General features: G+C 37.2%; 1 protein-coding gene across 5 annotated transcripts in view; it reads right to left on the minus strand.

The window, feature by feature from the left end:
• Window positions 1–4173: 4173 nt before the first annotated feature.
• LOC149238050 (ribosomal protein S5 domain protein) overlaps window positions 4174–15171 on the minus strand; it is a 150997-nt gene continuing 139999 nt past the window's right edge. For 3 of the 5 annotated variants that reach the window (XM_089372903.1, XM_089372901.1, XM_089372900.1), the window contains one exon: window positions 4174–4785. In XM_089372903.1, coding sequence (XP_089229029.1) covers window positions 4627–4785 — 159 coding nt within the window. In that variant the 3' untranslated portion in view covers window positions 4174–4626. Of the gene's footprint in view, window positions 4786–8854; window positions 8976–15171 lie in introns of those variants that run through there. The other 2 variants (XR_016246362.1, XM_089372902.1) reach the window with 2 other exon arrangements.

A 15171-nucleotide genomic window follows, 5' to 3' on the forward strand; every position in this document is an offset into this window, starting at 1 on the left:
CTTTGCTTCGACTTCACACTTAGTGAATTTGAAGAGGGATGAGGAACCCATTGAGCCTTTTTCCCTTTCCAACTGTCTTCGGTGATTGCTCTTTCACTCTTGCTTGGGCTTTGTCTTCACCTCAGCTCTGATACCATGTTAATTTTAGGTATGTTCTATGCTTAGAGCAAATTTACTTCAATTTTCCATATTAGCTCAATATCAATTCTAGATTAACAATCACATTTAGCGTGATAGTAAAATGCAGATAGAACATAAACATAAATCGCAAAAGACAAGCCAAGACAAGAGGACACAAGATGTGGCGCTAGCTAGAGACAAACCCTAAAGTGGGGAAACCCTTGATCAATTCTTCTTATGTTCTTCAATAGTTCGGCAGAGAGAGAGAGAGAGTACATATACATCAGAAGTCAACATTTTGACTTGAAAAAATAAGAGCAATGATCTTCTTTTAGAAGATGACACATGAGGTAGTAGATCTGAACTCAAGTGATTCCATCACCATGTTGTACCCATCACTGAGTTACACCTCATCATCATGCTACACCCATCACTATGTTGCACATCATCATCATGTTGCATCCATGTTGCATCCATCATTGTGTTGCACCTCATCATCATGCTACACCCATCCACACTTTCACCTATATGTTGCATACTGCAATATTGTAACTCTATCATGGAACAGCCTTAGCTCTTTGCTATGGCTTGTAGCCTAGCAAAGTAGCTAGCTATAGCAAGAGATTCTTCCAACAGATCTCATGAACCCTTTATACATACCCAGACATAATCTTGATACAACATTGTTTGCTATACTTGACTTTTTTGTCAACACTATGATTCACCAACCAAGTAAACAGTCCTAAGAACAAATCATGTCCAAACAGATTTGCTGCCACCTACAGCACCATGCTATAATATAATTACCCTTGATGCAGTTTTAGATCCACTTTCCTTATTGTGACTAAGGGTCCTTTCATACATAGATAAGGGCTCCTTCAATTAAGGCTTTCCTCCTATATTTGCTGCAGTCGGGATGTCCTCCTTTAGGACTGTGACAAGGGCAACACTAGCCCTCCTTCGACAGCGGATGAGGGCATACCTAAATGCATCTTAAACTCCTGTTTGGACAACGATTTAATGGACAATTTGATAGCTGCTAGGAACCTTGTTAGCAGGGGCTTGAACCTCCTTCTTGGATTGCAGCTAGCGTAGATAGGAGCCTCATCAAATTGCGGATTAGGGCTCCTAGATTGAGTTGTGTATTAGTGCTCTTGACTACATGTGCATCTCCTCCTTGATAGTATCTAGGGCACCAGCTTGTGACACTTGATTGGACTGTGGTTAGAACTTGTCAATCCCTTCTCTTTACAACAAATACATGCCTCCTTTCAGTGCCTAAGAAGCCCTCATTGACCGTGGCCTAGGAGTCTTCTTTCTTTGCCGTTATGACCCCTTCAGGACAGTGTTAGGTTGCTTAGCATATAGGCCTTTCCTTGCTGCGTAATGGAATCATCCTTCACCTTCTTCACAACATTATAGGGTATCTTCTTCCATGGTTGTGATTTGATCTTCCTTAGGGAAGCATTAGGGCATCATGAGGCTTCTTCCTTTCACTGCAGCTTAGGGCATCATTAGGCCAGCGTATATCCTAGGGCACTCCCCTAGATCTCATCTTCATCAAACCCAAAACAGAATGTAGAGAGCTCAAAAGAGTTTGTATGACAAATGACTTAAAGTCCTCTTCTATTTATACTAAAACATGGAGGATAAGTGGGGGCAATTTGGTCGTTGGTCAACCTTGACGAATTGTCCCATAACACAAATAAATCCATATCTCCGTGAATACATGTCGGAATTGGATGATCTTTAGATCAATCCTATACCTCTCAAGGAGAGGAATCCAAGAAAAATATCAGTTGTCATAAATAAGGAGACCCAGATGGAGTTTGGCCCTAGTTGCCAATTTTAACAAATTAGTTTGCCTAGGTTGACTTGTACTTTTATGCACGGGTGGGTTTCTCATCAAAAATAATATTTTTCCTTGACCAAATTAAAATATTCCAAGGGCTAGTAGGGGCTTCTCTAGATGAGGAAGGGTTTCCACTTGATAGAATTTCTCCTTGAGCTATCAATTTTTAACACATAATGACTAGTGTATGTTGTTCCAAATTATTCTTTGTTGTTCTCCATTGGTCTAAATAGGTTTGTGGTTGAAGAAATGTATTTGCAAATAGCACAAGCACATGGTTTTGAATTGGGGAAAGTTCTAAAGTGGTTTTGCAACAATAGGAGAAATAAATGCCTAAGAGGTGTTTGGCTTTGCAATGAAAATGGTCTCAATTACATAAAATCAACAAAAGAACTCATTGCATTAGATGTAGATTTCTTCAAGGTAGGTTGATTGTACATGGTCTCCAACATATAGGGTACAACAATGGCAATTCATTTGTTATCCAATGGTTGCTTAAATACATACATGGTTATGTTATTGAATAACATTTTGAAAAATGAGCAATGGAAGGACACTTAAATGAATTATTATAATTAGTGTACTTAAAGGTGAATTGTAAAAACACATACTCGACATGACTCTTATTTCTAATAGTGTTCCTCTTGGTTTAATGGTGTTGCATCTACATGTACCAAACTTCAACAAATAGTAATCCACCTCCATTTAGTGCATCTTTGATGTAATGGTTTCCTGGACAATTGCATTCCTCGTGATCATATTTACAAAATCTTCAAGATAGTTCTACAATGTTTGCAACACAATAATTTAACAAATGGCTATGTCTACATCTAGGACAATATATAATGAATTCGTATCCAAAAACCTCTTTCTTGGTTGTCAAATTCTTACTAAGTTATGATGAAAACATCAAGTTATATATGTAAGCAAATGCACCAAAATTTGCCTTTGTAAATGGGTGTTTTATTAAATAAGACATGTTATTTTGTTTCATATTCAAAGTTTATATTGATTACATTATATTAAATTGTAAACCTTTTCTACATTATTGATTTGTTTCCTATAAATTAAGTCATATATTATTAACCAATGCTACTTCAACTTCATCACTTATTGACCTATGATCAACCTAAAGGTCAAATTTTACCTCATATAGTTGTCAATATAGACAATTATATTTATAGTTGCAAAATAAAGGAACTATTATATTATTGAAATGGTTTCTTCTAACATCAAACAAATTGAAAATAATATCCAAACAGTTACTTGCAAAACACTATATAATAGATTTATCCAAGGTTGAACCAATAGCTTGATTACATGATATTATTACTAACAAGGCTTTGTTTACCCAAACTTCATTTTCAATATAAAGTTGCTTGTAGTTCCAAATATAATCAGGTTTATCCAACTTTAAATCAACAACTTGATTACTTAATAATTATGACTGACAAAGTTTTGTCTACCCAACTTTTTCAATACAAAGTTGCTTGTAGCTGACTGACAAGGTTTTGTTTACCCAACCTTTTCAATACAAAGTTGTTTGTAGCTGCAAAACTATCATTTACTCTAAGAAGTTGGTTCCAATATAAACATTCAGTTCTACTATATTTATATTATATCACAGTCTCAGGGTGATGAGAAAAAATGTTCTTATGACACATTTGATGATAAAGTTAGATAGTATATTTAAAAGGCTACAAAAAGGAGATTTATCTAAGTGAAAGTTATCATATAAGATAATTTCATAACCTTTAATATCAGTGAATGAAAAGAAAAATACAATAAATTATATTATAGATATTTGGGACACGAAAAAACCTAACTTTAGAAATTATCTCATAAACATCACTTTCCAGTATCTAAGAAAGGCTACAAAGAGATGGTTGACAATTTGTTTCAATTGAAAACATCTACTTAATAGAAGGAATTCAATGAACGTCAAGAGAAGCCTACCTATGAGAAATGTGTTCATGATAATAATCCACACCATTCCTTATGGGTCAAGTGAAATTCTACATGCCACATAACCCGATTTTGGAAATTACCTCATGAACATCACATACATATACCATACCTATACCTAAAAGGACATATTGTTACTTCTGCAAGAAATGGGCTATGAAACAAATCAAGAAAAGTATAAAGGAATAAGGTTTGGGAAAAACATAATTATTCTAAATGACAAATGGAAACTCCAGTACAATGCGAAAGAATAGCCAACCTTTATCAATGCGAATGGCAAGCAACTATAACGAGAAATAACAGTATATCAAGAAAATCAAATAGATGTTTTCCATGAAAGATGATTTTTAGTTATAAATTATGAGGATGCTGAAAACCTTTTATCATCTAATAAATTTGAAGTAAAATATTTAGATTCTAGCTTGCTAGCAGACTATCTTCAAGTAATAAACTTTGCCTTTGATGACAAAAAAAAATGGAGAACCTCGCAGAAGTTATTCACTGTTTCAAAATGTTAAGGCTTACAGATAGGTTTAAGTTGCAAGGCTTGTGAACACTTTACGTGGATGTGCAAGTTAATTCAGTCTTTTCTATAAATCAACCAGACCCCTGTTCTCTGAGCCTTGAATCAGCATCTCCATATATGCAACAATTATACCAAGAAGGGAAGTCCACAATATCATAGGTATCTAGATTCTTGATATAGTAACTCGAGCATGGCATGAATTTTTTATTAATTGTTCCAGTGTGTCCACTTTGTCAAAATCTACTGCAAATTTGATTTGATTTATGCCATCTCCAACAACGTCATACTCGTGCTTTAGGTTCCCAACTTGGTGAGACTGAAGCTGACAAAGCAAATTGTAATTCAATGGTGTAAGCAAAAGAGAAAACGCAAAACCCATGCAAATAATTCATGCCATCTCACACCCTTTTTAAATTACCCCTACATAATGAAGCTAGACAAACAACATAACATTATTATAACTTATTACCATTGAACAACGCTTTTCCATGTGAACTCATGCAAGCCATATTTTATCTAATCTATTTCACCAATTCTTAAGATCCAAGAACAAATTTTCATACCACATCAGAATGGACATTGCATTACAATAATAAGGGAAACATGCAAAATTGTTACTCCATTTTTCCGGTCCTTTCATGGACTCCGATTCTATCATGCCCCAGAGTAAAGAATAGGGAAGGCTATAGTGAAAATCTCATCTAAGGGGTTCATCCCTTTAAGTGTAAGCACACACAAGTGAGAGGGCCAACACCTCCTGTTCTCCTTCCATAGTAAGTGTTGAAAAGTGTAACTAGGTTCAGTCTTTATAATGACATGTAATTGTGATTTTTTTAAATGATGAAAAGAAAAAAAATAAAATTATTATGTCTTGCTTCATGGGTTTCATGAGCAAGAGGTTTTATTTTAGATGGATCCCATTGAGAGCCTTTAGGATCAGTCATAAAAGTCAAAGAGTCAATGTCATGTATGGAGAGCCCTTCTTGGGCATGTTACAAATTTATATAATCCAATAGGATTCTCTAGAAGCCCTCCAAAGACATGCACGGGCTCTCCTCTTCAAGTCGGCTTCAAAATGAAGTAACAATCTTATGTCGGCTCACCTATTTGGAGACACACCGGTTCAAGATCACAGGTCGGCTTATTTATATGGATCAACAACTATATATACACAGCTGGGGTCTTTGCATTTCCACAGTGAAGACAGTTCAGATATCTCTGTAATTTCGGATGATAATTACGGTGAGAAGTTCAGAGACAGCGAGGATGTGTTTAGGGGTGATCACAGTCAAGAGAAGCTCGGATCTCTCCCAAATTTGGATCACAGAACAGAAGACAAGTTTGGATGTATCTCTGAAATTCGGTTGTATAATTACAGTGACTAATTCAGATATCTTTACAGTCAAGTCATGAAATTACATTCAGGAAGGTCGGATCTCTGTGAGAGAGTCTTGGTGCTATGAGTCTCGGTGAAGAAGGTTGACAGTCAAGAGAGGTTGTATCTTGGTCTTGGAATGGCTAATAGATCAAGGGTCTTGGTCTTGGTATTCGTCAATTGGAACCTCTATAAGAAGAATTTGTGCGGGTTTTCCTCTCAAAGAGAGAGGTTTTGGCCCTGGCTCATAGCCTACATTCTGTGTCTCTTGTCTATTTATGTTCATGCATTGGTAGCTGTTTGATGAAAAAGAACACTAATAACTTAAGCAAATAGAAAATCATCATCTAATGATGCAAAAGAAACTCACAAGCAGTTACTAATCAAGAGAAATCATCTAATCCATAATGCCTTAGATTTCTCAACAGTAAGACCTCACTAAGGTTCTCCAGAGATTTCTTTAGCTTGCCCTAACCCAGAGTCAGGCAGAGGTCCCCTCATTTCCTTCCCTAAGTAAGTTTTCCATGTATCCTACCCTTTGTAAGGTTTCTGCCTGTTGTTCCAGCAAACGGTATTTTTGTGTAGGAGTTCTGAACAAACCTAGAGAGAATGCTTCCAACACATTAAACCTACCTTAAGACTATTGTTCCAACACATGATATAGTCAACACATTTACTTCAACAATCAATGTGTAAATGGAAAACTTGACGTGCAAGACTTGAAGCAATTGATACATTTAGATCACCAGGAAAACGAAAGACATCTGTGAGTCTATATTCTGAATTTTCAATGATCTTTTACTGTTAAAGAACTCCCCAGAGAGCTTTTGCGTCTAGTCAGCCACCTAGAACATCCGAGCAGACATTGCAGCATACAATTACTTTAGTATCAGGTTTACTCAGAAAATAACTGTTTTACTCAAGTTGCCAAAAGCATTGTTCAATTCTATAAAAGAGCACACACCCTCAAGGTTTTCTAAACTGAATTCTTATTACTTTACAATATCTCTACCACAAACAATAATCTTATCTAATCTTTATCTTAATGTGGTACACGTGCTTCTAATGGTATGCATAAATAGACGTTTATCCTATCTAATTACAGTTCATGTAAGCTATGTTTGTCTTATTTAGTCAAAAGATTGGATTCACTAGAACTATTCAACTAATTTTCAAATCTTTTACCTCATAATAAACACTTCTTAAATGTTGACTTGGTAATGTTGATGTGGCCCAACTGACATGGCACTGCCAGAATGCTAACTAGTATACAAAATAGGCATTAATTTGTAACAATACCCCTGAACGACCTTCAGTATTTCATGGACACCAAGCATCTCCCTGCATCTTCCAAATGTGTCCTTGCTTAATGCCTTAGTGAAAACATTTGCTAGTTAGCGTTGAGGCCTATGATCAATCAATTTAATCACATTGTGCTGCAATTATTCTCTAATGTAGTGGTGACAAACTTAGGTGTGTTTAGTTTTAGCAGAAACACAAGTTTCCTTATGACTTGGAAAGTAGGTTGTGGATAGTTTGAAATTGCATAGATGATTACCTTTATGCACGATATTTTCTTAGTGACAGGTAAGGACAATCTAGCACATCTTGAGAAACCCACTTCTGCACCTAATCTATGTATGTCCATGCAAGACCTTGATAACATTACCTTAGGTTAATGTTGATGAAAGGAACAACCAGAACCAGTTGACAAGAGAGTTATGTCAGTTATGAGTGACTATCTATATTTCCACTACCAAAACGTTTGAACAACATTAAGCACTGTCAAGGAGACCAAGAGCGAGAAAAATATTATGCTGCGGCTCACTATTGATTTGGTCAACTATTCTCAAAGAATGGGATGAGAAGTTTAAAGAAACAAATGTGATGGATTGAAAAGAATGCTAGAACACTACTACTTCACTCCTATCATTTGGTCATCTGGTTTTGCAATACAACTCCTCCAGAGGACTTAGTAAAACATGCAAGGAGGAACAAATGGGATCCTAATCATGAGGTATTCAAGAACCTGCCAAGCTCGATTTGGCGAAAAAAATATACTGAGGATTTAGGAAGTATTGAGAAAAGAATTGAAGAAAAGGAAATTTACCCCTTAGAAAAAGGCTAAACTTCGAAAGAAAAGGATTATAATTTGAAACCCAAATGCTCATTGTTTGAAGCTTCTATATAAGGCTCTGGAACCAAGAAAACTCTCTGAACAGGACTGGGATTGTTGATTTTGAAGCTACAGTACTTGCAGAAGCAACATCAACAGTAGCCAATAAAGGAAATAAGAAAAAAAAAATCTGATTAGGATCATCCACGAGAAGGGTAAATACAACTTTGTCACTAAAAATCAAAGAAGCGTAAATCTAACTTTGTCACTAAAAAGGGCTTGTGCATTTCCAAAGATTATCAGAACTAGAAGACTAAACTTTGGCACCATTCCCAAGTGCCAACATGGGGTACATGACAAAAGTGGTATCAAAGTCAAGGTTCAAAAGTGATTATTCACAATGTTCCACCAAGGTTCCGGGACAAGGGGGCGAGGGAGCGAGGAGGCGCAGGAGCGGCCTATGCAAAAGCTCCCCACCATTTTTTAGGAAACGTGGGGAAGCGTCAGGGTCTTAAAAACTTATAAATATAAAATATAATTTATTAATTGAGTCCACTATGACAATTGGGTTTGAATTGAAAAGCTGCAAAGCATGATCATTGATATGAATATCATTATCTAAATTTCTAATATCATATAAATTTAAAATTCTAATTTATAATCATACATCATAAACTAAACAATCTATTACAAAATTCACCAAACCAAACCAAACCACTTAAACTAAACAATCTATTACAAAATTCAATCCCAATTTTACCCATAACAATCAAATCTAATGTTTTCTTTTCTTTTAGACCTGCAAGAACAACTTTATAAAGCACGGTGTGAAATTAAGGATGAGCCGCTTAGCAATACAATTTTTCTCACAAGCCACGGCAATCTTCCCTCGAAATCCTTAGCTTCTTACGGGATTAAAGGCCATGCGGTCTAAGCGGGCATTGCTTCAAACTTTCAAGAACAGCTGCTGCTTAATAGCATAATTATATTCATTTCAAAATCTCCAGAGATCTCGACAATTCTGCTAAACCAGACAAATATATTAAGTCAGCGACAGAAATCATTGTATCTATAAAGTCATCAAAAATACAAATATAATGCTGAGAAGGGAGCATCTTCAATCAACCACTTTCTTCCAACGTGTATATACATTCTATATGAAAATTTTGTACACCATTTCGTCAAACGAATACGCACATCCTAGAGTTTATGTATATATTTTTGGAGTGATCAAAATACGGTGTTTTCCAACGATATAGGAATGCGAGTGACGTTATTTAAAGAATATGAGGGTGGTGCATGTACTTATACCTTGGAGACTCTGGTATCTAGAAATATTAACAATTATATTACTTATTAGTGACGGGGTTGAGCCGTTTCTTCATCCTGCAACAAAACGTGCTCTACATATGTAAGATCAAGATACGACTTGATGTTGGAATCTTACACTCTGTCATATTATCAACCTCCAAAATGTTAGCAGTGGAAGATGTAGACGGGAAACGACCCCCCTCGTCCCTCTTTTTGGAAACGCCCCCTCAGGAAAGGGAAACGACCCCCTGGCATGTCCCCCTGAGTTTCCTCATTTTTGGGAGTGTGGGGAAACGACCCCTACTCGTCCCCAAGTCCCCGGAGCACCAGGGAGCGAGGAAACTAGACCCCTGGGGGTGGGGGGGGTCCTCATGGAACACTGATTATTCACCAAAAATCTAGTTCCAGTTAGAGAGAATATTCAAACGTTTTGAACTTGTCAATTGGAAAGTCACGAGCTAAGGACGGATGAAGTAAATCCTATAGGAATTAAGAGTCAAGGAGTCCCATGTACAAGTTGCCTTGAGTTCATCCTTGGACATTCAAGAGGATCAAAAGAAGCGCTTCAAAGCACACACATTACTTCTTCCTCCCATCCCCTTCAATTCGAAATTTTTTGGTTACTTATTTTGCGCAAGTGTTGAAGATTTGAGCAATATGCTCTATATTTTAATATTTAGACCGCTGTCCCAACAGTGGCCCTATTTGTCTGAAGAGGGACCAAGTTTGCTAGGTTACCCTTGAGAAAATTAGAGTAGTTTCTCCTTCATTTAACTCCATACTATTTCTAACAATTAGTTCTAATATATGTCGAGTTTTGATCCTTTTATATTCGAGGTTTTGCTAACCATCCACTATAATTCTTATTCACTGTCTATTGGACAGATTTGCTATTTTTAAGGCTAATTGTTGCATGCATTTACTGCTTAAATTGTGGAATTTTGTCTCTATATAGCTTCTCTCAATGTATGGGCCATGTAATTTGAACGAAATCTCCTAGGGATAATTCTATCAACGAATTCATCTTGATAAGCCATCACCTTTTGCACATTGAAGTATAAAAGCTGCAAGACTGCTTCTCTTTTCCCTAGAAGACTAACGAAGTAGTCTTGAGGCCTCTTTGACTAAGAACCAAGGTCTCCATTCATATTTATCATAGACTCCATTCTCCCAAGACTAAGGCACTGATCTACCAAGAGGTGGTCACCTAAAATCAATTCTTTTTCATCTTTTCCTAGGTCTAGCCAAGTTGGGTCACCTAGGGCATCATTTTCCTGATAAAATAACCCTCCAAAAAGTTCGATCTCCTAAGCTCTCCTACGTTGGTGCTTCCTCAAGGCCTCCTCCACTTTTGAAGCCATTCTGATTGTGGGGTTTTGAGAAAGCCAAGCCCTAGCTTCAAGTACAAATTTTGCCTAGTATCTCCAAGGCTAGTGCCTCATAGGATCAATTCAACACCTTTAAGTGAGTATTATTTCTTTGATACTTTCCCCCTCTTTGTCTGGGTTAAGAACATCATTAATTGCTAAACTCTTACATCCTAACATAGGTCGGGTCCACTTGGTTCCATGTGGTCCCATTCCTTTGAAAAGACAATTCTTCAAGAACCATCTGGGATACCAATTTCAATAAGGATTTTAGGGATTGGGAAACTCTTTCACAAGTCATATTCCCTAAACCTAACCCTCAAATCCTCTTATCATTCTCCTAGAAGACAATATACCTTGCTTAGAAAGCAAGCAAGCACTATTCTTCAACCACTTCTGGAAAGGGATTACTTGGGTCACTCAATATCCACTTGTTGATTTATCCTTCATTTGTGACTCCATATATATTGTGTCTCCTCCCATTGGTGAAAGTCCGTAAATAGTAGGGAGCCTTAGTTGAGGTGACAGTGGACTAAGTCTCCATTTGTTGCCCTTGGTCTAGCCTTTTCCCTTTAGGGACCCCCTTTCGGTCCCCTACTATTTTGAGCGGTAACAAGACTCACATATCCTTTCTTTTGCCTTCAAATACACCTCCTACATGATCTTAAACTAAGCTTAGAGATGTTTACCCTATCAATCCAATCATGAGTAAAAATGAAGCAGGGATACTCTTTATATAGAGTCTAGCTCAACTTCCTGTATGCTAAGATAATAATAGTGGACTCTAGATCAACATTTTTCTCCAAGAAGAAATAATAAAATAACTTGGAGTCCTCTAGATCCATTCTTTCCTCTAAGGAAACAATAAAATACAATATCTCATAACCAACTCAAATGACAAGTCAATCAATGCATATAATAGTGAGCAAGTTATGACACATCTCCTCCAAGGTGGATGTCTCTCTCATCTAGGGTATCAACCATGTAACGAGCTCTCCAAGTGGCTTATGTGGCCTCTATAAGTGGTACGTCTTGTTGTCACTCAAATTGTACAGGCACATTGCAACAATGACTCAAGTCAGGGGTTGTCACTCTGATCCCCAACCTCTCTGTTCTAGCTGTCTCCCAACAGCAGGCTATGGGGGATAGTCCCTATGGAAGACGGAAATGAGAGACAAGTTAGCAACCAACGAGTATTGGAGACACAATTGAATGGCCTAGTCACTTGATTGATTTAGCAAGTTTTTAGAGATTAGATAAAATTACTTATGGAACCAATGCCTTATCAAGTCAACTTGTTTTATATCATTTAAGGACCAAATGACCGGATGAACAATCGTTGCTTGAATGCTTAACTTGATCAGATATTGATTCAGGACCTTAATGATAGCTCAAATTTCAAAGTGTTCGAAAGAGTGTCGAACCTGAGCGACCAGATAGATCTCGTCTTCCTGATTTCGGCGCCGCAAATAGTTTGAAAAACCGACACCATATGAAGGAGTTATCGCAATTTGAAAAGTCCAGTAAACTGCAATTTATGGACATTTGACCAAGAATAAATTGATTTTTGAAAATATTAAAAGAAGAATATTCCTTTTTTGCTAACCAATCAAGTGCTAGCACGTGGCAAGCTCAGAGGCCGCCACGTGGCCCTAGAATGGTCATGTAAAATTTTGTTGGGGTCTGACGGAATCGAACTCGTGACCTCCGGTAAGACAAACCAGCGCGCTACCACCTCCGCTGTTGTTTCTTAACATATCAATGGCACATGTTATATTTATGTTTTAACCGGTCGCAGTTCAGGGGTTAGGACCACCAGCGGTCCCATAAGGGTTGTTCACATGTCCGCAACATGCCACCATTTGCCAACAAACCACACGGTTTGCATGATGACTACTAGCCCAATAATCTTATCCCTCACTGCCGGAGGTTAACCCATCACATGCGCGCCGACGATTCCGGTAACGGTCAACTCCGATGGTTTAGTTTGGTGGAGCACTAAAAAGGGGGATTTTGCCAAATTTAACTACAGTTAAGTGCAGTTAACTAGATTTAGTGGAGTATCCCTAGGGGACACTGACTAAATGCATTCCAGGAGTTGTTTTCGACCAGAGAGAGTGAAACAAGAGGCTAGATAGGCTAATTGGAGCCTTCTGAAGCCAATGGAACAGTCCAGAGAAGCTGAAGAAGCCATCTTCAAGGAGATTTTCATCCAGGGAGATTTTGGAGTTGAGGGCCACCAGGGGTTGGAGGCAATTGCAGGAGCTACCAGTATTCGTTCTCAGCAAACCAACAATCATTCCTGATTGTAATGAGCCTTCTAAATCCGTTGCAGGGGTTTGCAGAAGCATTTGGAGACTTCTAAAGGCCGAGATGCTACAGGGAATTTTCAGGCAGCCCAGTGCCAACTGTGGAGGAACGTCTAGTTTGGGGATACAGTGCTCATTTTGAGCAAGTGATCAGTCTATTGTTGATGTCTGATATGCGCTGGAGACAGTAGAAGAGGTTTCAATGACAGTTGAAGAATTCTGAAGGAGTTAGTGCCATCAAGAAGATCATGGTAGCTCAGTGCACCAATTGAAGGAATCAAGTCTAAGGGACCTTAGATCTATTTGCAGAGTGATGACAGCCATGACAGGGATATAGATGGTTTTCTAAGCCCATTGGTTCAGATCACTAACCTTTGGAGTTGAGCGTGGAACTTGTAAAAGAAACTTTTCCATAATCCCAAAGAGCCAAGTCAAGATGACAAAAGCTCAAGGAGACGTAACCCACGATATTCGGGTGAACTCCTAGATTAAATTTGTTGTTATGTGTTGATGTTTATTTGCTGCATTATATCGTTGTTATGTGTGTTTAATATCCGCAGAAACAAATCGACTTAAAGCACTTAAACAGTTAAAAATAAACAAAGACATACACTTGTTTCAAGTACTTAATTCCGCAATTGTCAACGTAAGCTAGATCATCTATTTGTTAAGCTTTGGAGTTGGGGGTTCTTGTAAGCATAACAAGTTATCAAAACCCTCAATTCAGATCATAACTATCCTATATGTTATGCGGATTCTATGACTTAGGTGTGATGAAAAAAATCTTGATTTCTTTTAAGTAGACGCCTATTCTAGGTGTATCCTTCCTCTTAACTATTTGGAAGCTGGTCTCTAGAGTAGGTTGTGAGAAAGAGGCCAAGGGGAAGAAAGCAGAGGCTTGATTAACGATACCTCCCCTTAGGTACTAGCCACCCGGTGCCTCCAAAGCTGTAGAGATTGTGGCTCTAATGACTACAAGGTCACCATGTTAACCACTAAAGAGGTGTTGGCTCTTCAAGCTAGATGAGAAAGGTGGTCCTATTTTCTATCAACCAAGCTTACGCTTGGAGACAAATTATTAAATGCAAAACTAGTCTTAGAATGATATGCAAGGTGGATGAGTGTTTCTTTAGGCGAGATTGTTAATGTGTCCTTGAGTACTTGAGTTATGATTTATGACAATAACTACTTAGCAATGGAAAAAGAGACAATCTCAACCACAAGTGTATGTGCTAATTTAACAAGTGCCAACACGATACGAGATATATCCATGATACAATTTCTTAATAATCACTCGAATAAAAGATCACCAATACGCTCAAGATAAAGTTATCACCCACAAATGTATAATCAAGAAATGTTGACAAATGCTAACAAGTAAAGAAACTAGAGCACTTATCCACTTAGAACAATTAGCCAATGAGACAATACAAAGTGCCAATGACAATTACTCAAGAGAGAAATAATGATCTCAATGTCCTTAGAGGCTTTCCAAATTATATTTCTTAATACCAATTATTCAAGATAATTTTCCACAAATTCTCAAGTCAAGAACACTTAGATTTTAGATGATTTAATGCTCTTTCAAACACAATTAGAACAAGTTACTTCAATGCCAATAAGATTGATAGAAACAATTAGATCTCCCAAAAGACAAGTGATGTAACCAAGATACTCCACAATTTAACAAGATAGATTTAATGTCAAGTGCTTTAGATAGTGAGCTTATTTAAGTGCAAAATCTGAGATTTTGGAGCTTACACAAGACATCAATGTGTTAGTGCCTTTGAAACAATAGAAGCAATATGACAATTAGTCCAACCATAAACTTAATTTAATGCTAACTATCCTTTCCACAATGAACTATTAGAGCATGAACAATAGAAGCCTTATGTTCTAATGATATCAAGTGACACTTAATGAGAAATTAAAACGGCAATATATAACTCAAGAATTATTCTTTTGCCAAGTACGTCAAACAGTCCCAAATTACTTGTTTCCTTAAGAGCACCTTAAATGAAGATGCAAAATATAAAGACACTTATGTCACTGTTAGGATTAGAACTCAGCAAGCTTGTGACAGTCACCAAATTCTCATAAAACAAGTCAAGTTATGAGTGCCCCAACCTATGCAATAAATTCCTTGATGTCTTAGGCAACTTATGAATGATTATTATGGCACTTAAATGAAAAGATTTACTACTGTTACGAAGATATTAGAATGTTGTAG

This window comes from Pinus tabuliformis, chromosome 8 (genome assembly GCF_031772625.1).
Source record: "Pinus tabuliformis cultivar Carrire ecotype Pingquan chromosome 8, CPIR1, whole genome shotgun sequence".
Classification (NCBI taxonomy): Eukaryota; Viridiplantae; Streptophyta; class Pinopsida; order Pinales; family Pinaceae; genus Pinus; species Pinus tabuliformis.